We start from the raw sequence: 27,234 nt of genomic DNA, 5'->3' as shown, positions 1-27,234 counted from the left end.
CTCTCTCAGAGTCACTCTTACAGGGAAGAATAATAAATAAGAAGGAAAAAAGAAAAGAAAAGAAAAAAAAAAAAACTAATACAAAAGGGATAAATGGAGATGGGTATTGAGAAAATGAGAAATGACCTTTACCATTATCAAAACCAGGCACATAGTGCCCAAACTCAGCCTCAAACTCTAACCCTAGCTTCCATGCTACACACCCAGCTTCAAACCCCTTTTCTCTTTCACCCCAATATTGCTTCTAGAAACTTCTTTTTGCGGCGGCGTAGGGTTCTGGACCTGTTGGGCAAGGTAATGCTAGTCTCCTTATCTCTGTTTTTTCTTTCCTCTGTTATGGGTATGATAATTTTGGTGAAGTTTTGAAATGTGGTGGGTCTCCTGGTTTTTGTGGGTTTTGCTCTTTTGTTTGTTTGGTTATTTTATTTTATTTTTTGAGTTTGAGTTGGTTTTGCATGTTGGGGTTTGTGACTTTTTTGTGTTTCTGTAAGCTAGTTGATGGCTCTCGATTTAATCCTTTTTCTGCTTTCATTAATTTTCCTTGTTTGGATTGATGAATGATGAGTGGTGTTTTACCTTTTTAAATTATTAGTTTATTTATTTGTTATTTTGTTGATGTAATGTGTTGTCATTTGTGGTTTGAGGTTGGCAATTTAGTTCTAGTTTTGTGCTTTGCATTAACTTCTATCACGCTGAAAGCCCTGCCAAGTTGAGCCTAGTTGCTGGAAATGGAGTGTTCAAACAAAACTAGTTCTTAAGCATAGCAATGTGGAAGTGGATGGTTCATGGCTCGCCTGTTTCACTGGTTCGACCCAGTTGGGTGATGGTCCAAGCTTGACCTCAATACTAAAATTTTAGACTTAGAACAAGAATCCTTTTGCACGGAGATTTTGTTGTGAACTCAAAAATATGTCGGATTTCTTAAAACAAGAATTGGTCAAGTGGACTGGCAGTTGATCAGCTGAAATATGGTTATTTTTGCAAGAAAATGGTTTTCGGGGCTTATTTTATTTTTTTTCTCGATAAGTATTTTCGGGGCTATAAAACTTATTACCTAATTGAAGGTTCATGCAATCCATCTGGGCATTCCTGTTTTCAAGGCATTGGGTTTTTGCAACCTGCAAAAGTATCCTAGAATCTGCTGAGTGAAACTAAGGAAATTAGGAAAAAAGTAAACAAATCTATTTACATAATAACAAAACTTGCAATTTACATGGTTCATCCTTTTCAAGGTTACATCACCGTTGAATAACCAGTTTTCCTAAAAGCTTAAGCTTGTAGGATTTGGGCCACAATGTATATCATGCATTCCTGCACCCTTCCTCATGCACCCTCTATTTTTTATAAACATACGATCGTGAAGTTTGAACACATGACCTCCCATCAGATAAGACTTTGATATCATGTTGAACAAGTAATTTTTCTTAAAGCTTAAACTTGTAAGATTTGGGTCCACAATTTGTATTGTGCATTCTAACAATCACCATGAAAAAAAAGAAGCCTAATTAGTGGGGAGATACGAGCAGAACACAAGAACTTACCTCCCTGAGTGCCAAGAAATCCATCTCCAATTGTAGGATCGTCTACCATTGCTCCATTGGCAACCTTACCTTCAACACGTCCCTTGTGCACTTGCAGCACCATGATAAAATCATCCAACCCATAATAAGTTTTTGGAGTTTACACCAAAAGTTAGAGCAGAACCAAGGAAACAAGAGGGAAATGACTCTTTATGAAACATACTCCTTTTTCCTATCCTATCTCTATAAAGCTTTTTCCTCTCTTTTAGAAATAGCTTTTATAGCCAGTGTTTGGATTTTCCTCAAAGTGTCCCCCCAAAAGTAGAAATTTCTATTTTCTGGGGAAACAAGCACGGTTTGGTGATTTGCCTATCACTAAAGTTAACAATATCTTTGTATGGTTGGTGCACTTGGTTTTATTTCAATTTAATTTATTTTATTATTGCATTTTGGATGGGGAGGGGTCTGTTTATTACTCTTAACTTATTCTCCTAATAGTTACATTTCTCGAATTCAACTTATATATTTTTTCTTAACTATCAGTTTGATTGCCTGAAAAACTGAAGAAATGAAGTTTTGTACATTTTTGTTCATATGCTTACAAATGATGAGCTGGTTAAACCCACTAATTGTGTAATATTTTTAGGCTCCTTTGAGTGGGTTTTTGTTTTCTTTGGTCCCAAATTATGAAAAATCCAAGATTAAAAAAATTTAATTCCTTTGCTTTTCTAGTTTTGCCCAGTGGATCACCAAAACATAACTGTTTGATGTAAGCATAAAATTACATCCCATGGAGCATTTTTGTGAATTTCAGGCCATTTTACTGGGTTGCTTTTCATAGTTGTTTACACAATTTATGGTGCTATGGGATTAATAATGGCCCGGTTTACACATGGGGACTGATGGTTATAAATTATTGCTGGTTCCATTGCTTCTTTGTGTAACGTTACAGGTCTGCTGCAGTTATGGGGTTTATTGAGTGTGATCCCCTCAATTTCTGATTCTTGAGAAGCATCGGTGCTCCAAACCTGCTGTTAGATTTTGTATAGCAATGGAATGTTTTGGAGGTTCTGGGTTCACTGTTGCAGGCTGCACTATAAGGAGGAAGAGGAGCAGCATATCTCGACGGCCACGCCCTGAGTCACAAACATTTCCAGAGAGCAGTAATCTTTTCCCATTGTCCTTGACACCACCTTTAAACAGGAGTGAAGGTGAAACTGCCCCTAAAAGGAGCAGGAAGGACAACGGAGGATTTGGAGATATCAATTCATTTGAGAGAAATGATCATTTGAAAAATGGGTCAGATTTTAAAGTGGGTAATGATGGTGCCCATTTAGGCCGAGGAAGGAATGGTGATAATTGGAATTCAAGGGAGTCAACTGTTGTTTCTGATGGAATAGGAAGCGAGAACAAGCTGAAAAAGGTAAAGCTCAAGCTTGGTGGTGTTACTCGAACAATTCACACCAATGCTGCATCAGAGTTTGCCTTCAGTGATGGCTCTTTTGCCACAAAAACCTCACGTTCTTCAGATGCTCGCCAGCCCCATCTGAAGCTGAGTTTTCAGGTACTTTTTGTAGATGATTATGTGGATGGAATGGTTCTAGTTCTATAAAGCTTGTAAAAAAAAAATATAATGGTCATGCAACCAATCCAATTTCTAACATATACGCTTTTGAGCTCTACAACTATGGTAAGGAAACTCTTTTAAATACTCTTAATTAACTCGCTTGCCTTGGCTTCTTGGAAGAGTGGGCCTGCTGCAGCTTCTAGTGAAGTGCTTATTTGATTTTATTTGACTTTTTAAATTTTTTTTATATTTTATTATCTATTTATTTTTTTGAGAAAAGCTATGCAGAGAAGAGGTTACCATCCAAAAAGGAAAAACATTTTTAAGCTCCAAAACCTTGTCTCCCTATCTCCTGTGCTAAAGCATCTTAACTCTACCTTCACTTTTTTTTTGCCTAGAAGTGGTCAAACACACTGGAAAGCACTTTGGCAGCAGGAAGGATTCTGGGCTGCCAAAAATATGTGCTATACAGGGCTGGTCTCAATACATTTTTTTTAAACTTAATTTTTTCCCTATATAATAAATGAGTCCTTCCGTCCATTTGCATGGGAAAGATGGTACAATGCTAATGTTTTTTATATAATGACCTTTATTGTGCTGTGATTGTCATCACATAATAAATTCTTCAAGTATGCTGAAGCTTCTGTATAAATATGAATGATGCAGGATAACATTGATAGCAGCCAATCCAGTGCTCTAGATAAGGGGAAAGGCTTGCAAGGGGTCCCTTGGAAGGATTTCTCCAGAAGTGTTTCTGTGAATGGAACACACAAGTCTGAGCCAGTTCGTAAGAGTAAGCGGGTTCCTAAGAGACGCATGTTGGACGTGGGATTTAATGATGATGATGAAGATGAGGAAATCCGATACCTTGGTAAGCTCAATGCCTCCAAGGTTGCTGGAGATCATCAAGGGGAAGATAAAGATGACATTGGTGCTTATAATTCGCCAAGGTTGGGTAAAGATGGTAAAAAGAAGTCTAGATCAGGGAAAGTATATGAAGATAGAGACTACATGGAAGATGAAGAACTAACATCAGATGATGAACCTGAAGCTAAAAGGAAAAGGCCAAGAAAGGAATCTCTTGACTCACTTGTAGAAGGAAGAAAGGAGATGACTTTCACAACACGTAGACAAGCCCTTCTATTTGGAAAAGATACGTTTTCAGGATCTGATGCAGGACTTGTTGAGCTACCAAATGGTTTGCCTCCTGCCTCATCCAAAAGTAAGTTTTTTTTCCTTTTTTTTTTTGTTTCATATTCATTTTGGAGATTACCATTTTGATAACTTGTGCATATGCATGTGTGCCTGTATCTAGCTATACATTTTTCTAAATTGTTGATTGCTTGATAATAGAACAAAAGGAGAAACTCTCTGAAGTGGAGCAGCAACTGAAGAAAGCAGAGGCTGCTCAGAGACGTAGGATACAGTCAGAAAAGGCAGCTAGGGAGGCTGAGGTATGCCACTATTTCATCTTTTATTTTCATTAGTTTTCTTGGTGACATTTAGATTATGTTTGGTTCCTGAAAAATACAAAGGAAAGAAAATACAGAGAAAAAGTAAAAGGAAAGAAATTTTTTAAAAAAAATTAAAATCAGTAAGTTATTTTTATATGATATTTCAAACCCATTTCATTTATTTTAAATCTTTTGTATAAAGATTTAAAAATATGTAAGTTTTTAACTAATTTTAATTATGTTTTATTTTCTTTACTATTTTCCATAGTAAAACCAGACTTGGGAAAATAATTTTTCTTGCCATTTTTTTCTTTCTCTAGTATTTTCTAAGAACCAAAAATAGCTTTTGGGAAAACAATCTTATATTTCTCTATTTTGTAGGCTGGGGCAATCAGAAAAATACTTGGTCAAGATTCTGCTAGAAAGAAAAGGGAAGAGAAGAAGAAGCTGCGGGATGAATTAGCACAGGTGTTCCAGAGAAGTGATTATTGTCGTGGATATATCCCATGCTTCTAACTTTTGAGCATCATTCTGATTTTGTTTTGTTTTCCTTTTTTTTTTTTTTTTATGTGCAGGGGAGAGCTGCCAACGCTGTGGCACTCGCATCCAACACCATCAGATGGACCATGGGTCCCACTGGAACAACCGTTACATTTTCTGAAGATATTGGTCTCCCTAATATATTCAACCATGTCCCCTCCAGGTATGAATCCATATATTTTTCTTGCCATTCAAATACACCATTTGAATTCTCTGCAATTCATCATACATGTATGAGTCTTGATGAATTCTTTGCAATTTATTGTGTGAATTATCAGTTATCCACCACCACGTGAAAAATGTGTGGGTCCAAATTGTACAAATGCATACAAGTATCGGGATTCCAAGTCAAATCTTCCACTCTGCAGCTTACGCTGTTACAAGGCTATACATGAACAGGTGTGGCCTTTACTTGCCTGCTAATGTGCCTCCAAAGCTAATCTGCAGATTGTTGTCAATACATCATGTAACTTGAGAATGCCAGAAAGACCTCTTAATTTGTTCCCAAGAAGGTATTCATCATTTGAAAATCGAAAAGATATTCAGGCTATTGAAAGTCGAAAAGGTATTCTTGCATTCTCTTTATTGATGATTCCAAATAGAATCTTTATTGCTGTAGGTGATGCTTTCTGTGAAGTGATTAGCCTAGTCTCCCTCAAAGAGGTTTGAAAACGCCCTTTTTTTCCTAGCCATGAGTTGGACTATGGCATCGTCTTTGTTATGAATCATTGTTATATTGCCCAGACAAACGCGGTTCCATGCCATATTATCCACCCACATTAGTCCCTAGCCAAACAAAATAAAACCTCTTTCAAACCCTACAAGAAGTAGAATGTGAAAACAAAACTAATGGGCCTACTTGGTTGCTGTTTGTGAAAACGGTTTTCTGTTTTCTAGAAGAGAAAATTGTTTTTTTTTTTTACTTTGAAAATGCATTTGGAATACTGTTGACCGAAAATAGTTTTTATAAGAATCTGTTTTGAAAATTTAGGATATTTTTGGTTGTTTTTGTTGAGGATGTCAAGTCATTAGATTGGTTTGAGTAGAAAACATGATTAGGTCCAATGACACTCTTGGAGGTTCCTGGTTGACAAGCCCTCCGCAGTCATGATATCAGATTGAGCATGCGGTCCAGGGAAGGACCTCTAGAAAAGTATTTTGGGAAGAAGACGTCAAAAAGCTTGCCAAACTTGTTGACAAGCCAGAATTGGCCTCCCCTCATTCTAGACTACCAGAATTGGCCTCCCCTCCTTCTAAACTATGTATTTCTTTGACTAGAAAGTTGGATGCATTATTCAACCCTGGTGAGCTCAGTTCAAGAATATAGATGGAATCCGTCGAAGGATCGGAGGAATGAATGATGAAGCTTGGAACAGAAAGTCAATTTTTTTTTCAAGATTTTTCTAAATACAATGGGCTTTATGGGAGGCTAATCTGGGGTTTTTTCTTGCATCATTATTAGAGGAGAGGATTGGACTTTGATAACCAAGAACAATAATTAATACATTAATGAATTGACTGCACATCATGATTGACTTAAGAATGTGGTTTTAGACTAAGGCGGTGTTTGTTTTTTCACTTAATTCTAAATAGAACTTTAATACTTAATAGTATTAAATATTAGATTGTTTGTTTTTGTAGTATTTTATTTCTATTAAATATTAAAAAATAAAAAAAACCATTGTATTATTTTTTTTATTTAGAAAAAGCTACATATTTTGGCTTTTTCTATTTAGTAAAAAGTTTATAATAAGTTATAAAAAAGTAAAAAAACAAACAACCTAAATTCTAAAACTAAATAGTTTTCAGTAAAAAGCCAAAAAAACAAACACCATCTAAGATGGAATTTGCAGCAGATCAACGTGCTATTTCCTCCCAAGAGTCCATTTGGAAGTGATTCTGATTTAAAGAAAATTATGAAGTCTTTGGATATAAATCCTAAAAAAAAAATATGTATTTTGAAAGAATTATTTATCAAAATGAAAATAATTTTTAAAAATTCATTAAACCCCTAATTTTTATAGAAATACACTTCCAAGCATTAGGAAGGGTTTTTAACACCCTTCCCGTCATCTAAGGCCTTTCGAGGAAAGCTCATTACTCTATATGTGCTTATTGTTGGAATTAATGTTGTTTTAGGTGTACATGTTTTATGGTTGTGAGGACCATTGGTTCAAAGTGGATAATATATTAATATATTTATACAGGTTGTAAAGATTGATGTTAAAGCCAATTTTTAGGGAATGTTTGGTAAAACTTAAATACTTATTATTTAATGATTTAAGTTGATTTTAAATTAAAATATAATTAAGTTGTTGATTTAAAACTTATCACTTGTTTGATAAAATTAACTTAAAATTTATTTTAAATTATCAAATTAATATATTTATTCTCATAAATTATAAGTAAAGTAAAAGAGGTCGAGTAATAATGAAAGTTATGATGTAGTAAAAGAAATCATGGAGGTAACTAAAGCAAATAGAGTAAAAAGGTAAAATGAAGACATGGATTTAACAATAAGCTAATTGTTTTTATTTATTTTGTTTTTTACTTTAACTCATACTGTTAAGATATATTACCCAATACACTTAATTTATTTAATGATTTAAATTAAGTTATCAAGTTATTTTAAGTTATAAAATTAGCTTATCAAACACCTGCTTAATAAAAAATATGCAAGTTTGGACGATTTATGAACTCTATGAACTATACAACAAGAATAATGTGTTTGTATAGAGGGCGAAAGTTAGATCCCACATCAAGAAGAAGTTCATAATACTTTTAGGCTATGTTTGGTTCCCAGAAAGTACAAAGGAAAGAAAAAAAATGCTAAGGAAAATGATTTTCTCATGTTTGGTTGTCCTATGAAAAATATTAAAGAAAATCAAATATAATTAAAACTAATTAAAAATTTATGTATTTTTAAATTATTTAATATTTATATTGATGAGTTAAAATAAATAAAATGAGTTTGAAGTAACAAAAAAAATAATTTATTAACTTTTAATCTATTTTTTTTATTTTTCTTCACTTTTTCTTTCCTTCTACTTTTCCTTTGTATTTTCTTTCCCTCGCATTTTCCCTCAAATTTTCTGGGAACCAAACATAGCCTTAAGGGTTTTGATATAATATATGTGAAAGTATTTTAAAGTCATATACATCATGTGCCAAACCATAAGGGCACATGAGGTCTACATTGGCTGTGACTATTTGTGATGATTAAATTAGGGATAAATGCATTGTCTTACATCTTTTGGAGAAAAGGTCTTAACACTTAACTCATTACAGTTCATTGTAGGTCAACATAAGTTGTGACTTTGTGTGATGGTAGGTTTGAGGGTGAATCTCACTTCTTCGAGAGAAGTCTAACACCCGACAACTCATTACGCTTTGTTGCACAACGTCTACATAGGTTGTGACTCTATGTGATGGTAAGTTTAAGGGCAAATATGATGTCTCATATTTGGGAGAAAAAGCCTTGGTTCGGGCACTCTAATTGGGTAAAAGGGTTTTGAGAGAACAACTCACATCTCCATTAAACTTAAACGTATGGTTTTCCACTTAACACTCAACTACTCATTACAATATTTACACAAGTCATGCCACATAATCCATTACAATACCCACACAAGTCATCACATGTGGGAATGTATGAAGTTTTTGAAGGAAAAGGTCTCGATCCTTATTAAGAAATGATTCATTGCACTTAAATACAAACAAGTTATATCACTCAAGCACCTCATAATCCATCAAATCAGGGCACAAGTCCACACTATTTTCCCCGTTATAAGTGACAACTCAAATTTTTTGACACTTAACACTTATAAGTGATAAGTTATTACAGTTAGAGTGTATTTGAAAGTGATTTTAAGAAGTATTTCTAATCTAATACATTAAAAAAAAAAAAAAATTTCCGTTATAAGTGACAACTCAAATTTTTTGGCACTTGACACTTATAAGTGATAACTTATTATAGTTAAGAGTGCATTTGAAAGTGATTTTAGGAAATATTTTTAATCTAATACATGAAAGAAATTTTTTTTCAAAGTGTTAGAAATGTTAGAAGTGTTTTTTAAAATCACTATCAAATGAACTCTTATACCTGTACAAGTTTGACAACTTATATACAAGTGAGGGCACCATGGATATCACACAAACGCCACCAAGGTGTGACAAGTAAACTCAACTATGAATGAATCTGATTATTAATTGGCTATTAGTAGTTTCGTACCCAGCTGCTCAAAACAGGTGGTAAAAAAGGGAATACCTGCCTTTTTTCTCTCCTGTATGCCAAAAACCAACCCCAATTCAAAGGGCAATTGCCTCAAGATCTGTAGTTAGGATTCTGCTGCCTATTCAAGATCATCTTCCTTGCATAATACTCATTGACATCCGGTTCATCGAAACCGGGAACTTTGAAGATGATGAGCCCTTCATCGAGCTCTCAGAGCCGCTGCTCCTGAGTTCAATACCCTTGACGTTTACAAAAGGAGGCTGTGTGGGGGATGGAAGATCTTTAGATTTACTTGTCAGCATCTCAACTACCTTCCACATTGGTGGCCGAAGATTAGGGGATGCTTGTGTGCAGAGCAGTCCTATTTGGAACACATTTATAGCTTCTTTTTCAGAACACTGGTCTTGAAGATCAAGATCAAGTACTTGAATCAGTGTTTTCGTATTGAAATGGCCCCATACCTGTCACAAAAGAATCAAAATCAAATTAAGATCGCTTGCTAAACGGTTTTTTCCTATACTATTCTGAAGGGGAGTGAATTAGAACCTGGGAAATGAGGGATTGGCTTTCAGTAGACGATGATACGGAACTATTACTTTTCTTGCCTGTGAGTACTTCCAGAACAAGTATTCCATAGCTGTAGACATCGGCCTTCTCTGTTAACTGCCCATGAACGACGTATTCAGGAGCCATGTAACCCCTGTTAAGAAAGAACATAGTTACAGAAATGGGTCATTGAAAATATCCATCTGGATGGTGAAACTGAAGAAGGGTTTGTAGGTTCTTACAGAGTTCCGGCTAAACCCGTGCTGAGATGACTCTGACCCTCAGCAAAGTACCTTGCAAGCCCAAAATCTGCGATTTTTGGCTTCAGCCTTTCATCTAGAAGAATATTACTAGCTTTGATATCTCTATGAATGATCCTGACCTCAGAAGCTTCATGGAGGTAAGCTAGTCCTTCTGCTGTACCAACAAGGATATCGGACCTCTTCCCCCAATCCAAAGCTTTCTTCCTAAATGAATCTGATTGAAGTGTTAGATCAAGAGGCTCTACACTAAGTTCAAAAAGATAGTGAATTCACAGATCAATAGGTACCGAATAGAAAGCGATCAAGGCTGGTGTTGCAGAGGTATTCATAGACCAAGAGGCTCTCAGGGCCTTCTACACTGCAGCCAAGAAGTTTAACAAGGTTTTTGTGTTGAACCTGGCTGATTAGATTTACTTCATTGAAGAACTGATCCAGCCATTGTGTTGTATTGATGAAGAGTCTCTTGACCGCAATTTCCCTCCCATCAGGTAGGGTTCCCTGAATCAATCACACCTCAATCTTATGTTTCAAATGATAAATATGTAGCGTAAGTGTAGGATAATTTGTTTTCAATTGCATTTGTACCTTATAAACTGAACCATATCCCCCTTGGCCTATCTTGTTTCCCAGATCAAAGTCCTTTGTTGCTTTTCTCAGGTCATCATACTTGAAACTGAGATGGGATTCTGAAATCAATCTGAGGATTTCTGAGCTGCCATCAGGGTCTGCAAGAAAGAGATTTGTTAATGGAAGAAATCAAATGCACCCTTTGCTCAATAAACAGTATAACCCATTCAATTGCTTGGTAAAAATTACTTTCACTATCACCATTGGTAGGAGGTCGCCTTCTTCCCCAAAGAATAGCTGCCCCTATAACCAAAACTGCAGCAATAATCGATAACGTTGCAACCAGCACACGACGACGAGTTGCTGAAACCAAACAAAAGGCACAACCAGTTTCAGCCTAGAGTCAAAGATCATTCCGTCTTTGTAAACCCTATCTGGGTATTATCCACAACCATAAATGCAACATGCTGTTCAGTCTTGGGTTTAATTTCTGGTCACTTGTTTAACTTACTCTGAAAATAAACCAATCCCAACTTGGGGTGACAAAGTAAAATCAAGAGGAAGCATTACAGCAAATGAAGATGGATTCATTTGAGGACCAGAATCGATCAATTACCTGAAGAAGAACCACTGCTGGGTGAGGATGCCACATAAAATGGATTCATTGAATACCTAACAACACACCCAGCATTCAAAGCTGCTCCCTCAGAAGCAGGAAAACAACCAACTATTTTCTCTCTTGCTTTTTCCAGACAATCTCTGCACCCACTTCTATTCAGAGATTTCCAACATTGAGCAACTCCATAAATTTTGACATCCAAAGAAATCGTAGCATTCCCTTCTTTGTAATAGTCTTTATCTTCATAAGCACCATTTGTCAAATTCTGAATCAGCCCATTAGCCCCGTCTCTGAATCCAACCTCTGTTACATTCCCCGAAGACCCACAAGCCACAGAATCCAAATCATCCACGGCTTCTTCAGAGAAGTTGTAGTTTCCATACCTTAGGAAGCAACCATTAAGGTAAACCCGGGCAGAAGTTGATGGCAAGCAAAGTGGAAGCTGGACCCTACTCTGTGAATAACAGAGCCTGCAATCTACATTAGAGAGGTAATTCAGGCACTGTCCGAGCCCATAAGCCTTGTCCGTAGCGTTTTCACCGGATTCCGCCATGCCAAAACCGGAGCTGGCAATTTCCTGAGATATAATTTCCATGGCATCCACAAAATTCACATCGAATGATTGGGTATTGACAGCTCTAGTACCGTTGCAGTTGAGGCTGAGCAGGGTGGTGTAATTGTCATTTGCGGTGGCGGCAGTGACCGAAGAAATGGTGGCAAGGAGGAGGACCAAGGTGGAGATGGATGAGACCATTTGTGGAGATGGTCTGAGAAAGTGGATGAGAATGGAGTTCAGGCTTTTGGGTAGAATGAAATATGCTCCGTGTCTTAGCCTCTTTTTTTCAAACATCCTCTGGGAAGGTTAGATGACTTTGGAGGCTAATGATGGGGGCCACCTCGCCTTTTTCATCAACTGTAATTTCAAAATATTGTTTTCTCAGCCTCGTCTCATTGCCTCATTTTCTTATTTCTTTTTGGCTGGTTTTATTGGTGGAGCACCCATCAATTTTTCCCTTCATTATAGAGAGAGAGAGAGAGAGAGAGAGAGACAGCACCCAATACCGACCACCTGCCACCATGAATTGAATGAGCGTTGATCAGGAATTGGATGAGAGGCGAAGGATGGCGATTCAAGTGAACACATCAAGAAAATTCTCATTTTCAAAAATGAGAACTTGAAAATGATACGACTTTCAAAAGGAAGAGAGGACACGTTTCTGTTGGGCTGTAGTCAATGTTGTTGGCTAATGGTTGAGTTTATTGCTGGGTGTCATTTGAATATTAATTTCTAAATTGGGATCCTGGTGTCTTCCATTACTAAAAACTAGAGAAAAGAATGAGAACTACAGACAGTTTGTGACGACAGGAGTTTGACCTTTACATAAAGAGGTAGAGGGGTTTTCCTGTAACATCCATAGAAGGTCTTTATTCAATAATGCAAGAAACATACAAGGTTACGGCTTATATTATTATTATTACCATCATTAGGAAAAATCTTGGGTAATATACTACAAGTTGTTCCCAGTTGGATGAAAAACTTCATAGAAACTATGAGTCTGTATATGCTTCATGAAACATCAAGCCAACATTCACAATCCACATGGCATCTAGGAGACTAGGACTCATCCATGAAAACGGCACCATGCCCACTGGATTTCAAAAACTTCTTCAGCAGAAGAACCATAATTGCAATGGTAAGTCCAACGGCAGCCCATGTAAGCAAGCGATCATCAGCCTGCCTTTGAACCCTTGGCTCGGGCTTCTGCAGCAGTCGCTCTGCTGAAGCCTGTCTTGATACAGGGCTGGGATTAGCATTCAAGGGAACCTGTGGTGGTTCCTCCTCAACTATCCTGTCAGCCACTCTTGGATCTGAAAGCTCATCTGCAGCAGCTATGGCACTGCCATTTGGAGGATTCGTCTGTCCTTCGCCCTCCCTGTTGGTGGAGGGTTCTTCAGGAGCCTGCGAAGAGTTGAGCTGAGGAACTGGGGGTGACTTGCTTAACATATATTCATGAATCTGCATTGTTGAAGAATTTTTTATTGCAAGGTTTACATGCTATAACTTAGGAATTATTGTGAAAAGTGAAAACATACCTCATCAATGAGCTTCTGACGTTCGGGAGTCCCAAATTTTGGAGCTGCTTCACGAGATTTGATGGCCAGAGCATGCCTCTCTTCCTTCTTATAATCTAATGAACCCAATGCACCATTTGGGCTGGTAGGCATGAATGCAATTAATGCTACCAAAGCAGTCCGAACTGCCAACAACAACACAACACAGCACATACAGCAGACTTACATATTAAACTACAAGTACCCAGTCCGAAGATGATCATGAAAGATGCTTAGATGCATACAAAGCTCATTTTATCATGACAATTAACAGCTTTGCTAAGTAACTGGAGTTTTTCAAAGACCTGCCCATGCTTTCCAAGAGGATAGAAGACTAGAAGCAGCCTATTTCCCTAAACAACAAAAGCATGAACAGGTCCTGGTACTAGTTTCAAAGTTTTCCGTCTAATCAATTAAACTACAGCTGTTCTCTTCAAGTATAATTCCAAATAATAATTTATTCAGTTCCTGGCCCCATAGTAAATAAAAAAGAACAAAAATGTGTTCCAACTGTTGGCAAAACCATTAAAAAGTGGAGGCACTAAGATATTACAAGGCTTCTTTGAGACTGGCCCACTCCAAAGTTTATCAAACTGTGTTCGCTTCCATCCACAAAAAGAAGGGACCATAAATTGAGACCAGACAGGCCCTATGTGACTTAAAGCTGGGACAGTTGTTTCCCAAAACTCAGGACAGGATTATAGCAAGTCAAAAATCCTAAACAAGCATGAACAGCCAAGCCCAAAGCACAATCCAAGTAAAGGAATGCATTTGGCAACCCTGCTTCACATGTGTACAATTTGTGCTGTTTTGATTGCTTTAGTAGTTTCTCAAATAAAAAACCCTTAATCAGCTGCATTAAATAACCAAGAAGGCAACATGGCAATAGTTCTCCCCAATCAAAATCATGGTTATACTATGATGTCAAGACATAATTTTTAGTCACCAGAAAGCATTAAGAGAAATAGAAGAATTTACCGCTCCATGATGGCTGCCAGTGCTCAGGATGATGATTTGATATGCTTAAACATATCTTGGTTTGGGTTTCAAAACGACCATTTGGCTGAAACAAGGCAGGAAAACTTGATTAGAAAATCTCAACAATGTAAAGTTTCAAGTGAAATATAAATGAAAATTTACAAACCAAACCAAACCCCATATACAATCCTAAAAATTAATAAATAATATAATATTTTTTTGATAGGTAAATAGCAATATATTAAGAGAAAAATAAATAGTATGACATATGAACGTACCAAAACAAAGAAAAAGCAAGTTAATATGATAGAGTTTTCTAAGGTAAGATATTTTACGGTCAACAACATAAATGAAGGAGGCTGAAACGGATATTCTGCAGGCAACTGGATCCGTCCATGATAGATGCCTCCCTCAAATTCAGTATCACTGGGTCCCCTGATTGCAAATTGCCATTCAAATATATTCTCCTGAAAACATAAACCAAAAGCATACAATTAGAGACATTGAACATAATCATATTATGCGCATCAAATTAATTCACATTCAAAACAAAAATTTCAACAATTAAACATGGTTCCCTATCATGAAAACTTTCCATTAAGAGTAAAATCAACTAACAAAAAGAAACACACAATTGATCATCAAGCTGCAATCACTCAAAAGAGATCAAGCTCCCCTTTGTGAGGATACACACACTAAAGATGGCAGTACACAGCATATGTGCACCCACAATTAAAAGAGATTGGAGTAGTTACGTGGAAAATTTAGGGAGAATTAGAGTTTTAGAGATTACAGGTAAGTTTTCAAGGGATTTTGTGATATATGAGAGTTGGCATGGTTGTTGATTTTGAGAGACAGAGCAGAATCATTAATAGAGATCAGAACCTTGTCACCGCTTTATCCATTCTAAAAAAAACTAATTCGTGTTAAAGTCATTACCACAGAATGTATTCACAAGTTTGATACATGATATTCAGGTGTTTTATGAAATGTTCATACACATTGCAATGGAATCCAATCAAAATACCAAGTCCATGATTTTATTTGCATAGAAATCAACTCATCTCACTCAACAAAGCCCTTGATCCCACCAATTCGCAGTCAGCAACATGAACACTCAGTCTCCACCCAGCTTGTTTAGTTACATAAATCCCTATTCTCAGCCTGGGAAAATCTAAACCTAGATCTAGTAACTGGGACTTCAAGCAGTCTCATTTTGAATCTCCCAATGTCCTTAATTTTTATCCTCCCTCATCAACTAAACACAAAAATTCATACTAATCCAGATATCAGTCTCATTGATTTCGTCGTTCTTGCTTCTTCACAAATTTGTGTTGAATTGCAAAATTGGTAATCTAAAATTTAGGCAAATTCATAAATAAAAAAATATAATAACACAGATTTCGACATAAATGAGTTGAAATCAAAGAATCAAAACCCTAATTGCGTGCCACATCGAAATAAAAAATCAAAACCAAACACTCCACATTTCCCATCTACCAACAACCACTCAACACCCCAAATCAAACAAAGTAAAGAAACTGCAACGACCCATTTTAAATTAGGGTTCCGTGATTTTATTTTGATTTTATTTTTGGTTATTTTAGGTATTTAGGAAGAAGCCACCAGTCCATTTTTATATCTAAGACTCAACGAAAATAAAAGGAAAGCATAGCTAATGAAAAGCATAAATCACAGAATAAAATTAAACAAAATCAAGCAATTGCGGCTTATTCCTAAATACCTAAAATAACCAAAATAAAATCACGGAACCCTAATTTAAAATGGGTCGTTGCAGAATCAGCCAAAAGAACTATGATTTCTATCCAAATTGAAGCAGAAGAAGAAAAGATCTTAAAATTTCGAAATCGAAGTTAGGGTTTGGGAAGCGAACCTCAAGAGGGAGGCTCATGAAATCATCGGAAGGATTCGATTGCATCTCCTTCACTTCCTGTAAAATTCTCTTCACGCCTGGGTTCTTCAGATTGTACTTGTCCTCTGCCATGGCGATGACCCGTTCCCCGCCGTCCGATCAGCTCAATCGCAGCGCGCGAATGTGTGAGTGATCACACACAATAAGATACGGGAATGAAATGAGGGGAAAGCGAGGAGCTTTATGGACAGCGCTGGAGTCCCGACACCACGACCTCGGTTATTGACTTGACACGTCATCCGAAGTACCAATTGCAACGTGGCGTTCATGGAATGGGTTGATTTGGCCGTAACTTTTTCCCTCTGGGTTTTTAGCAAACGGTGACTTACTAAGTCACCGCATTGACTCAGAAATCATTTTGACGGGTTGGGCCCGACCTTGGGCCCAGTGGTTGATTGTGTAGGAAACGCGTGTTAGTCCTACTATTGGGAGATGTTGAAGCCCATTGGGCCACTGAGGAACCAGCCTACCACAGCGAAACTGAAGGTCAATTTGGACGAACTGTAAAAGAGTTTCAGGCTCAACTAACCCAACTCGATTCGTCCAACTTAATTTATCTATATATATAGAGAGAGAGACTTGGATTCAACAGTTGGGGGGGTTAAATCGGGCTGTGTTGGTTGGGATGGTGTGCCAATTGCGCTTCATATTTGGTTATGCTTGGGTCAACTATGAACCCAACTCGCCCAAGTTGTCATGGTATGGGTCAACATCAGTTGAGCCCATTAGACCTGTGATGGGCCCGGCCCATCTCAGCGAAACACGTCCAGAATAACATGAACGAACTGTAGAAAGGGGAACCGGGGTTGAAGAAATGCAATGTGCAGACAAAACCAAGGTCATTCTCAAAGCTTTATAATTTTTTTTTCTGTAAATTAATAAACAAGAGTCTGTATCATCAATTATGTGACTTATGTCAGCTTCCGGGTCATTTTTCTTCTTTAACTCTTTCCTGCTTTTCACCACCTTGTTTGGTTGCTAAGAAACTGAAAAAAAAAAAAAAAGAGAAAAGAGATTAAAATTTGAATATTACGTGTTAAGTGTGATCAGCAAGCTTCATGCTTTATAATTCTTGTTGAAATATCTCTGTACGTTTATTCCTCTTTCTTGGATCCACTATTGAATAGATGTAACTGAATGTGGGTTTTTGTTTTTGTTTTCTTTTTCCGTAACCCAAAAATGAATAATACAAAGGTTGAAAATTTTCTAGTGTATTTTCTATTTCTAGTTTTTCTCAACAGTCAAACAGACTGGTTTTTATTTTTATCTTTTCTGTTTGATTATTGGCTGAAGTTCTTAGCAGATTCTGACCGGAAATTCCGTAAAATAGTTCAAATCGATTGTGGCCCTTTCACTGCCTTTTGGATCCAACCCTTGAATGAGTCGTTAAGAAATGATAAAATATCACTAGATTTCTTGTCTTAAGACCTGCAAACCCAAATCCCTTTTGTATAATCAAATCAATGCATGCTCGATACATTCTACATATCAATAGTATAACTACTATTCTTGGTGTTGTACGGCATAAGCATCAAAGTATAGTACCATGGTTCTCCAATTGTTTATACCGATTGAATTTATGATAATATGATAAACGTACAAATTAAACATTTTTTAACATATTTTTCCGTTTCTCTTGTGAAATAACTTTTTTTGTTAAACACACATATAAATAATCAATATATTAAAGGGTATTTTAAATAAAAATGGATGAGATTAGATTTACAAACATGAAATCTTTTTATTTTCTTAAATCAATTAATTTTATAATTTAAACAATAATTTCAAAATATATGAAAATTAATGTGGTATTTATTTTTTACCTAAATAAAAAATATCAAAATATTTAGTTTTTTTTATTCAAATAAAAATAATATGTTGATATCAATCAATATAATAAAATCGAATTCATTGATAATAAATTTTCTTTAATTATATTGGTTGATAACAACACACGTTACTTTTAATTGAATAAAAAAAACTAAATATTTTGATTTTTTTTCCATTCAACTAAATATTTTAATTTTTTCTATTTAATTAAAAAACAAAATTTACTTAAATTTTTTTTTCAAGTTAAAAAGTTTGTTTGACTTTTTACTCAAATATAGGCTTAATATAAATATAAAAATCAAAATTTCAAATTTTATTTTTAAATATGTATTGAAATCATAGTTTTGATAAGCAATTTTTTAATTTGATTTTTTTTTTTTTAAATGAAAGATAAAGCGTATATTTTTGTTCGGGTAAATGGGTTATTTTTAACGGAATCTCGGAGTCCCCAATCGTTCATTTTGCATGCTGCCCACGTCTGAGCTTAGAAAAGAGGCGTGAGCCTCAAAGCCTGTGCCGCCATTTCCAGAGAGCTGGCGCTGAAGAGAAAGTGAGAGGAACATAGGCGAAGAAAATGGAGGTAGGCGGCGGAGTGATAGAGACATGGCTGAGGAAGCACCGTATGCTTTACATCCGCGCTACCAAACACCCTTTGATTCTCAGCATTCGCGATGGAACCATCGACTTCTCATCCTTCAAGCGATGGCTGGTATTCTCGCTTTTACTCTGTAATTGCTTTTCTGGATTTGGGGTTTAAGAAATTTCAGGTCACTGCAACGTCTCATTCCGATGAATTCATATTTTGAATCTGTTCCGACAATTTCTTTTTCCCTCTTCTTTTCCAAATTCCGTGGGGAGATTCGAAGTGAATAAATTTCCATCATTTTGTATTCGGTTGTACTTTCTATCACATTTTCCCTTCAACCAAACAATAGAGATTCATATTCTTTCTCATTGATTTTCCCTTCATCAATTTTATCGTATCAGAAACAATTTTGGGCCTGATGAGTAATTAGACCAACCTAAACCCTAACCCAGAAATTGAACACTGACCTCGTGGACAATTCGAAATGCAGGGACAAGATTACATATTTGTTAGGGCATTTGTTCCATTTTCCGCAAGTGTGTTGCTTAAAGCTTGTAAGGAGTCGGATAATAGTTCTGATATGGAAGTCATATTGGGTGGTATGGCTTCTCTGAATGATGAGATTGCTTGGTTCAAGAAAGAAGCCTCTAAGTGGGGACTTGAGCTATCTACCATTGTTCCTCAGAAGGTCAACCAGGAGTATTGCAGGTACAAATTCTTGACATAACACTACACCTGGATATCAATCTTATGTAGCTTTCAGTATTTTGAATTTCCTTACTTTGGAGGTATTTACTCTCTGATCTATGGAATTATGGTGATTGCTGTGAATGTCTGTTTCTCATACATGTTTATTTTTGTCTTTGAAGAGTTGAAAGGTCTACAAACATTCTCTCATTTAATAGAATAATCAATTGAGAATGTTCCATACTGTAACTGGTCTAATAGGTATGAACTGGTTGATTCCTCTGTTACTATGGGAGTTCTTCTTAGGCTATACTTGGTTTTCAGAAAATTAAATAGAGAGGAAAAGTAGAAAGAAAGAACAAATAAAGGAAAATAAAAAACAGATTTAAGATGTGAGCACCCGTGCTTCTTAAGAATCAAATGTATAAGGTTTGGTTAATGGAAAGTAAGGAAAGAAAAAAAATATTAAGAAAAATAGTTTTCTAAAATACAAAAGAAAATAAAATATAATTAAAATTAGTTTTAAATTTATGTATTTTAAAATTATTTAATCTTTATATAATAGAAAAAAATAAATGCAATAAGTTTGAAGAAGTATATAAAAATAATTTATTGACTTTAAATTTATTTTTTATTTTTCTTTCATTTTTTATTTCCTTCGATTTTTTCTCCCTATTTTCTTTCTCTTATATTTTCTATCAAGTTTTTCAGAACTAAACATAGTCTAAGGAAAATAGAATAAGAAAGGAAAGATAGAAAGAAAGAAAAAAATAAAGAAAAATAAAAAATAGATTTATGATGTAGGCGCCTTCTTAAAAATCAAATGCATAACATTTAGGAGCTTAAAAGAGAAGAATTGAGTTGAGCTTGAAAGCTTAGGATAACATGTTCATGGTCACTTTGTTCTCCAAAACAAACATATGAAGCAAACCACTGGAAAGAATTGTATCCACCATTAGAAATTTGTTCAACACATGCTTGACTACTACAATTTAGGTCATTGAATGGTATGCACGGTGCTACAGATTTCTGGAGAGCCTGATGAGCCCGCAGGTCGAGTACACAGTAGCCATCACAGCCTTTTGGGCCATTGAAGCTGTTTATCAAGAGGGCTTTGCCCTCTGCTTGCAAGATGGCTCCAAAACTCCCCCTGAACTAAAAGAGACTTGCCAAAGATGGGGCAACGATGGCTTCGGTCAATATTGTCGTTCTCTCCAAAACATTGCAAACAGGCATCTAGGGAAGGCCCCGCCAGATGTAGTAGCAAGAGCTGAAGTGGCTTTACTACAGATTCTCGAACTTGAAGTTGAATTTTGGAACATGAGTCAAGGCAAAACCTGAGTACTTTGTCTTTGTGCCAAAGACATGGTATAGATCCGATTGCACTTGTGCTCTTAAGTATATATATATATGCTTGCCTCTAGTCTCTCCGTAGTGAGCTTTTGCAGTGAAGTTCTTTTAACTGCTGATGAAAATGGCATGTTTATGACTTTGTGTATGAAAGGGAGTAGTTTTACATGTTGGATGGCTTCTGATATAAAAAAGGATTCATCAAGTATTATATCTTATTGACTTGAATAATGGTGATTGGTGTGATATATTAAAGGGTATGATTTGAACTCCTTAATCTCTTATCAGAATTTGAGGAGCTTTCTATGCCCTTGATTGATTCAAGGAATTTGGAAATTTGTTGAAGAATCTCTATGCATCCTATTGTGATGACTTCTCTGGTCAATCTCCACTGGGATTTGTTCATTCTTTTTCCTCCCCAAATCACTGAAACTTCAATCTCACGAACCAGAGGAGAGGACTTGGCTGGACTATCATCACTGAGGATATATAATATATATATATATAACCCTCCTCAAGACTCTTGTGCTGAGGAAAAAAAATAGTTTTTGTACTCATAGTTCTATTAATGACTTAAAGTATAACCAATAAGGATTCTTGGGCATTTCAAAAGTAATATATATATATATATATATATGAAAAAATTATGGTAGTGATATGAGACTAAAATCGGCAATTCTGGTAAAAAAATGTACGATAAAATTTAGATATTGAATAAGAATATGAACAAGTATGGATTTGATACAACTAAATAAATTAAAGCAAAAAATCAATGAGATCACATCATAAAGCATTCCATACAGTCCAGTGGTAATAAGACCACGTATAAAGCAAAAAACCAATGGGATTGGTGGTGCCTTTTTCTAAAATATAGTCAAACCCGTGTGTATATATTGAGATTGGGGTTTTATTTTCTTATTTTTACATATGCAAGTAGAATATGATTAAAGGTGCCAAACAAAACATGGTGGAATGGAAATACAAGAGGCATAAAGAAAATAAGAAAACCAAACTCCCCACTAAAACATAGCACAACTTAATCAAAATATACTATCAATACACTACACACTATTACAAAAAGAACAAAATAAAATTCTCTTTTTAATGTTCTTCTTTCTTCGGTATCTTGATCATATTTTTCATACTACCTTTAACTTTAATTATCTTTATATACCCATGTTCACATCACAATCTCACTATGTATATGTTCAATCGATAATGGATTAGGGTACCGAAAAAGTATATTTTTACAAGCATACTCTCCCTTCAAAACAAACTTCTAACAGTGGCTTTTTGATATAAGAGTGCAAGTGTGTAAGTGGGTGGTAAATATACCAACCAATTAATCGCATATGTAATCTTCAAAGAAGGAGTTGATGATTGTGGTTTTTGCTTTATTGTTAAACCTTCCTTGAGACTTGTGTCATGGAAAAGAAAATAGTTTTTGTATTTATAGTTGTATTAATGACTTTAATCCGAACCAATAAGGATTTTTGGGCATTTCAAAAGATAATCCTTATATATATATATGAAAATTTTATGGTAGTGATATGATATTAACATCATGATCCAAATTTATAAAATTTAGATATTGAATAAGAATATAAGCAAATATGTAAATAAAATTAAAGTAAAAAATCAATGAGATCACATCATAAAGCATTCAATAAAGACTAGTGGTAATAAGACCACGCATAAAGCAAGCAAAAAACAATGGGATTAAGGTGTGAGCATATGACATCCTTGGCAGTGCCTTTTCGAAAATATAGTCAAACCCGTGTGTGTATATTGAGATTGGGATTTTAATTTCTTTTTTTTATATATACAAGTAAAATATGATCAAAGGTGCCAAACAAAACATGGTGGGATGGAAATACAAGACGCATAAAGAAAACAAGAAAATCAAACTCCCCACTAAAACATAGCACAACTTAATCAAAATATATAATCTATACGCTATTACAAAGATAACAAAATAAAATTCTCTTTTTAATGTTCTTCTCTCTTCGTTATCTTGATCATATTTTTCATATTACCTTTAACTTTAATTTTATCTTTATATACTCATGTTCACATCACAATTTCACTTTGTATATATTCAATCGATAATGGATTAGGGTACCGAAAAAGTATATTTTTACAAGCATACTCACCCTTCAAAACAAACTTCTAACAGTGGCTTCTTGATATAAGAGTGCAAGTGTGTCAGTGGGTGGTAAATATACCAACCAATTAATCGCATGTGTAATCTTCGAATTGGAAGAAGGAGTTGATGATTGTGATTTTTGCTTTATTGTAAAACCAGTTATAAGTTATAACTCGGGTACAGACAAAATTCAGTGAAGAAGCAGATTGCAGAGGATATCTGCAATTCACTGAAACCAATTCACTGAAGTCAGTCGGATTAAGAGAGAAATCTAAAAATTAAACCGATTCGGTAAATTAAGTCAGTACTAAAACTGAAACATGGTAGCAGCGATCGGCTGTGATGAGCGCCCAAGCTGCCATGGTTGTAGAACAATCTCTCGAGCTCCAGAGACATCCATCAATGGCTTCAGCATCCGATTTCCAGCGAAATTCGTCTCCAACCTCTCAATCGCATTGAAATCACTGACACAAGATTTGGCGGACTCCAATTCTTTGGTGAGTTCTTCCTTGAGAGCCTCCAACGCATTGTTCTCCCCCACAGTCGCTTCCCACAGTTTCTGGTACATATCGATCCTTCGTTTGATCTCAAGCCTTTGATTCTCCAATTCACTCTTGCGCTTTATCAGATCGTCCAAATGCTGCTGCTTCCTCATCCTCGACCGCCTTGCGGACTCTCGGTTCGAGATCATCCTCTTCCTCTTCTTCTCATCAACCGCTCCGCACGGTGAGTTCTCTTTCAACCCTGCGCTTCCGTATTGCGCAGACAACATTTTCTCAATGTTTCAGAATCTCAGATCAATCAAAACGCCGCGTTTAGAATTTACAGAAGCACGAAACGAAATGAAACGAAACAAATCACAATACTGAAAATGTGTAGAACCAGTAAAGAAACATCACAGAGAAGGACGGGAGGAGAAGAAACCGACGCAGGAGGATTGTGTAGTTCATATCACAGTCCTACAGACGTGGATTCATGATCAGAAGCTTAGAAACCAATCAAAAACAGAAAACAAAAAAAAAAGGAAAAACAGAAACGAAACTGATGATTGAACAGGGTGAAACCAGAAGAGAGGTGGGGAAGTTTTGGGAGTTCTGAAATATGCTCTTTATAGAGGATAAGGCCTTCCAGATATCCAATGGTTTGGTGGACACCCTAAAATCTTGAATCTTTCAAGGAAACTTCTTAGTGAGTGGACTTACCAAATAAAATATTATTTCCAATTGAAATTAAAGAAAGTAAGAGAACTTCATAAGAAAAATGTGGCAAATTTGCTAAATCTTTGACATTTGTAGATTCTTTTCTTATTTTTGTTTTTATTTTTACTGTTTGGATAAATATGAAAAGAAAAAAAAAACACCAGTTTTGGATATTCGTGACTTCCTTTTCAACAAAATAAAATAAAATTTATATTCCTTCTTTATTTAGTATTTCATTTGCCATTCCTTTAATATTATATTCCTCTTAATTACTCTAATTTCTTATTTATAAATATATTAAGATATTTTCTCCCTTTTAAAGGGTTGGCTTCCTTTACTAGTAGCGGTTTCAAAACACTTTGTTTCTTTATATGTTTTTGAAAATTGTTTTTAAAATTTTAGAGAATAATTTAAATAATAGATTTAAAAAAAATGATTAAAATACTTTGTAGTGGAAACTTGAAGATGATTTAATTAAAATAGAAAAATTCATGCTAACCATGCATTAACAGTTTTATAGAAATAAATACTTCAAATATTTATATTGACTAGACAAGGAAGCAATTCACTCTATATAGAATTTTCATTGTACACTTTTTGCAACAACGTTTGCACTTCATCATATCTCAAATACATAAAAATAAAGGAAAAATCAAACCATAAGAGAAGTCTAGAAAATATTCCAGACCCATTATAATATATTTCAATTATATTATATTGTTTCTATTTGTTTTTAAGGAAAAATAATTATATAAATATGAAAATATCTAAAAAATTGTTGAAAATATTGAAAATGAATTAAAAATATTCTAAATTTTCAAATAGGTTTTTACTTTAAAAATTATTTTTTTAAATTAAAGTTTGTTTGTGAACTTTCTATTTATTTAAAATGCTATCAACTTATTTTTAAAAATTAACTTTTACATACACCATTTTATTTTTAATTATTCCTTATATTTATATAATTATTTTTTTAAATAATCATTCAAATTAATTATTCTCATAATAAATTCTCAAAAAGTTCTTGTTTATTAAAAAATTGTTAAATGTGGTTTCCAATTTAAATTATAATTTTTTATTTTTAATTATAGAGCTTGTTTAATTATTGTTTTAGAAAATAATTCTAAAAAATGAATTTTAAAAATAGTTTTTGAAAATTATTCTTTAAATTTTATAAAACAAAAGTTTGTTTGAAAACTTAAAATATTTTTAATCTATTTTTAATATTTTTAAAAAATAATTTATTTATCTAATATTTTATTTTTAATTATTTTACGTGTTTGTATAATTAGTTCTTAAAACAATCCTTAAAAAACAAGTAAAAAAGATATAAAAAAATAAACAATAAAAAATAATTAAAATATATCATTTAAAAATAAAAAATAATTTTTGATTCTTAAATGTATTTTTTTGTATTTTTTATTTTAGATAACAAAAATTTATTCTCAAAAATAATTTTCAAGCATACCCTTATTTTCTCTAAAATTGTTTTCATAGGTCCCCAAACGGCCCAAAGCTGGCCGTCTAATAACAAAAAACTATTTTTAAAAGCAGGTATCAAACACCTCTTATTTTCTCCTAAACTGTTTTCGAATAGGTCACCAAACAGGCCTTTAAGTTTTGAAGTAGGCTCCACACTTCTTATTCAGTGTCAACTTATCACTCAGACAGACAAAAATAAAGGAAGAGGGAAAAAAATGCATCCCATAAAGAGAAGTCCAGATCAATTCAATACCGACTATGTAATTAATTCAGAACAAGGATAGACATAGACGAATTGACATCTGACATCAACTTGTCGCCTCGCCACCATTTACAGATATATATATAGAAACCTTGGAATTTCAAAGTCTGGTCCGTCACGTATTCCATAGTTGTCTTTATCTCCCACTGTTGTCTAGTGTTCAACTTGTGCTTCGCCTTTTTCCTTTGTCTTCGATTAAAGGACTAGGAGGGGGACATGTTGCCATCACTCTGAATATAACTTCTATAATTATATTTATCGTATTAGACGGCCATCTAAAAGCTAATAGCGACGTCGTTTTGTTTTGCTTTTTGTCTTTTGTTTTTTTAATGAGATGGAAGGTAGTTTACGTCTACGCTAAGCCATAGTGTTGATTGCCTTTTGATTCTAGCGGCTATAAGAATTATTAGGTCTTGAGAACTTACGGAAAATGTTATGTTAAATTATTTGCTTCTTTAAGCAAAGTAAATTGGAACTATGGCCTGTGGCCTAGTGTCGTCCACGGCTCAATTACATGTGGAGTATAGAAAATTATGATTAATGGTACAAATAATATGGTTAAAATATAAAAAATTGATTAAGATGGTTAGATATATGTCATAATTTTATTTGGTACGTTATATAACGGATTATTATAAAGATTTATCACAAAATTTTAATATAATAAGGTTTCGTATTGAATCGATATTAGTTGAATTCTGAATTTAAGTTATTAAAAATATGTATATAATTTAAATTAATAGATATAGATATATCTTTTTTATACTTGGATATATGGAATAGGAGACGGGTTTATTACTAAAGGTATATTACAATTTTTTTTAATGTTAAAATGATTGAGGAAGTCCAAAAAAAAAGACTTAAGAAAAAAAAAAGACAAAATAAAAGTAAACTAATTTTTTTTCATATGCTTATATTTTATTTTTATTTAAAGTCATGTAAGAAGTCATTTGAAATAACAATTAACATTTTTTATTTTTTATTTTAAAAACTAAAAATTTCTATATAAAAAAAAAATAATTTACCTCGTATTTAAATAAAAAAAATTGTAAAATTTGCCATGGTAAAACATACATGTTGAGAATTTTTCGTGTGTGATCTCCATATATGATAAGTAGATGATCAAATCAACTCGACCACACACCATGAATATTTAATTTATTTGCTTCATAATATTTCTTATTTTAAACTAGGCCGCCGGATCAGGACGGGAACCAAGTGTTGGAGGTAGACTTGGTGGCCGGCTCTTGACCTAAAACTCTTTTAGAACAATGGACTACAGCCTAACATTAATTCATATACAATGGCTGTTGCTCAGTGTCTACATGCATGCATCAGCATCTGTTGGGCACGATTACT

The 27,234-nt window shown here is 34.5% G+C and overlaps 5 protein-coding genes across 8 annotated transcripts; 2 read left to right on the top strand and 3 right to left on the bottom strand.

Annotated features, from left to right (window-relative positions):
• Positions 1-67: 67 nt before the first annotated feature.
• On the top strand, positions 68-5,699 carry LOC117913847. The gene is made up of 7 exons (XM_034828921.1): positions 68-294; positions 2,473-3,084; positions 3,754-4,309; positions 4,441-4,541; positions 4,923-5,009; positions 5,117-5,244; positions 5,360-5,699. The coding sequence occupies exons 2-7, from the start codon at positions 2,572-2,574 to the stop codon at positions 5,502-5,504; spliced, it is 1,530 nt and encodes a 509-aa protein (XP_034684812.1). The 5' UTR covers positions 68-294; positions 2,473-2,571; the 3' UTR covers positions 5,505-5,699.
• Positions 5,700-9,251: 3,552 nt separating this feature from the next.
• LOC117914392 (cysteine-rich receptor-like protein kinase 2) lies at positions 9,252-12,612 on the bottom strand. 3 transcript variants are annotated; one of them, XM_034829729.1, is made up of 7 exons: positions 11,308-12,612; positions 10,941-11,054; positions 10,710-10,849; positions 10,412-10,622; positions 10,104-10,338; positions 9,862-10,015; positions 9,252-9,776 (listed from the first exon to the last, which is right to left on the bottom strand). In XM_034829729.1, exons 1-7 carry the CDS (start codon positions 12,158-12,160, stop codon positions 9,444-9,446), a joined length of 2,040 nt encoding a protein of 679 aa, XP_034685620.1. In that variant the 5' UTR covers positions 12,161-12,612; the 3' UTR covers positions 9,252-9,443. The 3 variants fall into 3 exon arrangements, with proteins under 3 accessions (XP_034685620.1, XP_034685621.1, XP_034685622.1); XM_034829730.1 differs by having other exon boundaries at positions 10,953-11,054; XM_034829731.1 differs by lacking the exon at positions 10,941-11,054.
• Positions 12,613-12,746: 134 nt separating this feature from the next.
• Positions 12,747-16,494, bottom strand: LOC117914394 (ubiquitin-conjugating enzyme E2 32). Of its 2 annotated transcripts, none has more exons than XM_034829732.1 (5): positions 16,295-16,494; positions 14,679-14,867; positions 14,401-14,485; positions 13,405-13,568; positions 12,747-13,327 (listed from the first exon to the last, which is right to left on the bottom strand). In XM_034829732.1, exons 1-5 carry the CDS (start codon positions 16,403-16,405, stop codon positions 12,926-12,928), a joined length of 951 nt encoding a protein of 316 aa, XP_034685623.1. In that variant the 5' UTR covers positions 16,406-16,494; the 3' UTR covers positions 12,747-12,925. The 2 variants fall into 2 exon arrangements, with proteins under 2 accessions (XP_034685623.1, XP_034685624.1); XM_034829733.1 differs by having other exon boundaries at positions 12,754-13,327; positions 14,736-14,867; positions 16,295-16,492.
• A 2,129-nt stretch (positions 16,495-18,623) lies between these two features.
• Positions 18,624-21,046, top strand: LOC117914109 (probable bifunctional TENA-E protein). The gene is made up of 3 exons (XM_034829303.1): positions 18,624-18,872; positions 19,240-19,457; positions 20,462-21,046. The coding sequence occupies exons 1-3, from the start codon at positions 18,738-18,740 to the stop codon at positions 20,775-20,777; spliced, it is 669 nt and encodes a 222-aa protein (XP_034685194.1). The 5' UTR covers positions 18,624-18,737; the 3' UTR covers positions 20,778-21,046.
• Positions 21,047-23,055: 2,009 nt separating this feature from the next.
• LOC117914006 (bZIP transcription factor 53-like) lies at positions 23,056-24,034 on the bottom strand. Its single transcript, XM_034829154.1, has one exon. It carries the CDS (start codon positions 23,702-23,704, stop codon positions 23,240-23,242), a length of 465 nt encoding a protein of 154 aa, XP_034685045.1. The 5' UTR covers positions 23,705-24,034; the 3' UTR covers positions 23,056-23,239.
• Between the last annotated feature and the right edge of the window lie 3,200 nt (positions 24,035-27,234).

Source organism: Vitis riparia, chromosome 5 (assembly GCF_004353265.1).
Source record: "Vitis riparia cultivar Riparia Gloire de Montpellier isolate 1030 chromosome 5, EGFV_Vit.rip_1.0, whole genome shotgun sequence".
Lineage (NCBI taxonomy): Eukaryota > Viridiplantae > Streptophyta > Magnoliopsida > Vitales > Vitaceae > Vitis > Vitis riparia.
The sequence above is the reverse complement of the archived record's forward strand: the minus strand, read 5'-3'. Positions and strand labels throughout refer to the sequence as shown.

What these genes read in the sequence shown, in the direction of transcription:
- LOC117914392 (XM_034829729.1), bottom strand. Translation starts at nt 12,160, where the DNA reads ATGTTTGAAAAAAAGAGGCTAAGACACGGAGCATATTTCATTCTACCC. An exon ending in GATATGGTTCAGTTTATAAG is followed by an intron (nt 10,623 to 10,709) that starts GTACAAATGCAA and finishes TGATTGATTCAG; the next exon opens with GGAACCCTACCTGATGGGAG. An exon ending in GCCAATCCCTCATTTCCCAG is followed by an intron (nt 9,777 to 9,861) that starts GTTCTAATTCAC and finishes CTTTTGTGACAG; the next exon opens with GTATGGGGCCATTTCAATAC.
- LOC117914394 (XM_034829732.1), bottom strand. Translation starts at nt 16,405, where the DNA reads ATGGCAGAGGACAAGTACAATCTGAAGAACCCAGGCGTGAAGAGAATT. An exon ending in CTTGCTTTTTCTTTGTTTTG is followed by an intron (nt 14,486 to 14,678) that starts GTACGTTCATAT and finishes GCCTTGTTTCAG; the next exon opens with CCAAATGGTCGTTTTGAAAC. An exon ending in CTGGCAGCCATCATGGAGCG is followed by an intron (nt 13,569 to 14,400) that starts GTAAATTCTTCT and finishes TGTTGTTGGCAG; the next exon opens with TTCGGACTGCTTTGGTAGCA.
- LOC117914006 (XM_034829154.1), bottom strand. Translation starts at nt 23,704, where the DNA reads ATGTTGTCTGCGCAATACGGAAGCGCAGGGTTGAAAGAGAACTCACCG.
- LOC117914109 (XM_034829303.1), top strand. Translation starts at nt 18,738, where the DNA reads ATGGAGGTAGGCGGCGGAGTGATAGAGACATGGCTGAGGAAGCACCGT. An exon ending in CATCCTTCAAGCGATGGCTG is followed by an intron (nt 18,873 to 19,239) that starts GTATTCTCGCTT and finishes TTCGAAATGCAG; the next exon opens with GGACAAGATTACATATTTGT. An exon ending in GTCAACCAGGAGTATTGCAG is followed by an intron (nt 19,458 to 20,461) that starts GTACAAATTCTT and finishes ACGGTGCTACAG; the next exon opens with ATTTCTGGAGAGCCTGATGA.
- LOC117913847 (XM_034828921.1), top strand. Translation starts at nt 2,572, where the DNA reads ATGGAATGTTTTGGAGGTTCTGGGTTCACTGTTGCAGGCTGCACTATA. An exon ending in TGCGGGATGAATTAGCACAG is followed by an intron (nt 5,010 to 5,116) that starts GTGTTCCAGAGA and finishes TTTTATGTGCAG; the next exon opens with GGGAGAGCTGCCAACGCTGT. An exon ending in TTCAACCATGTCCCCTCCAG is followed by an intron (nt 5,245 to 5,359) that starts GTATGAATCCAT and finishes GTGAATTATCAG; the next exon opens with TTATCCACCACCACGTGAAA.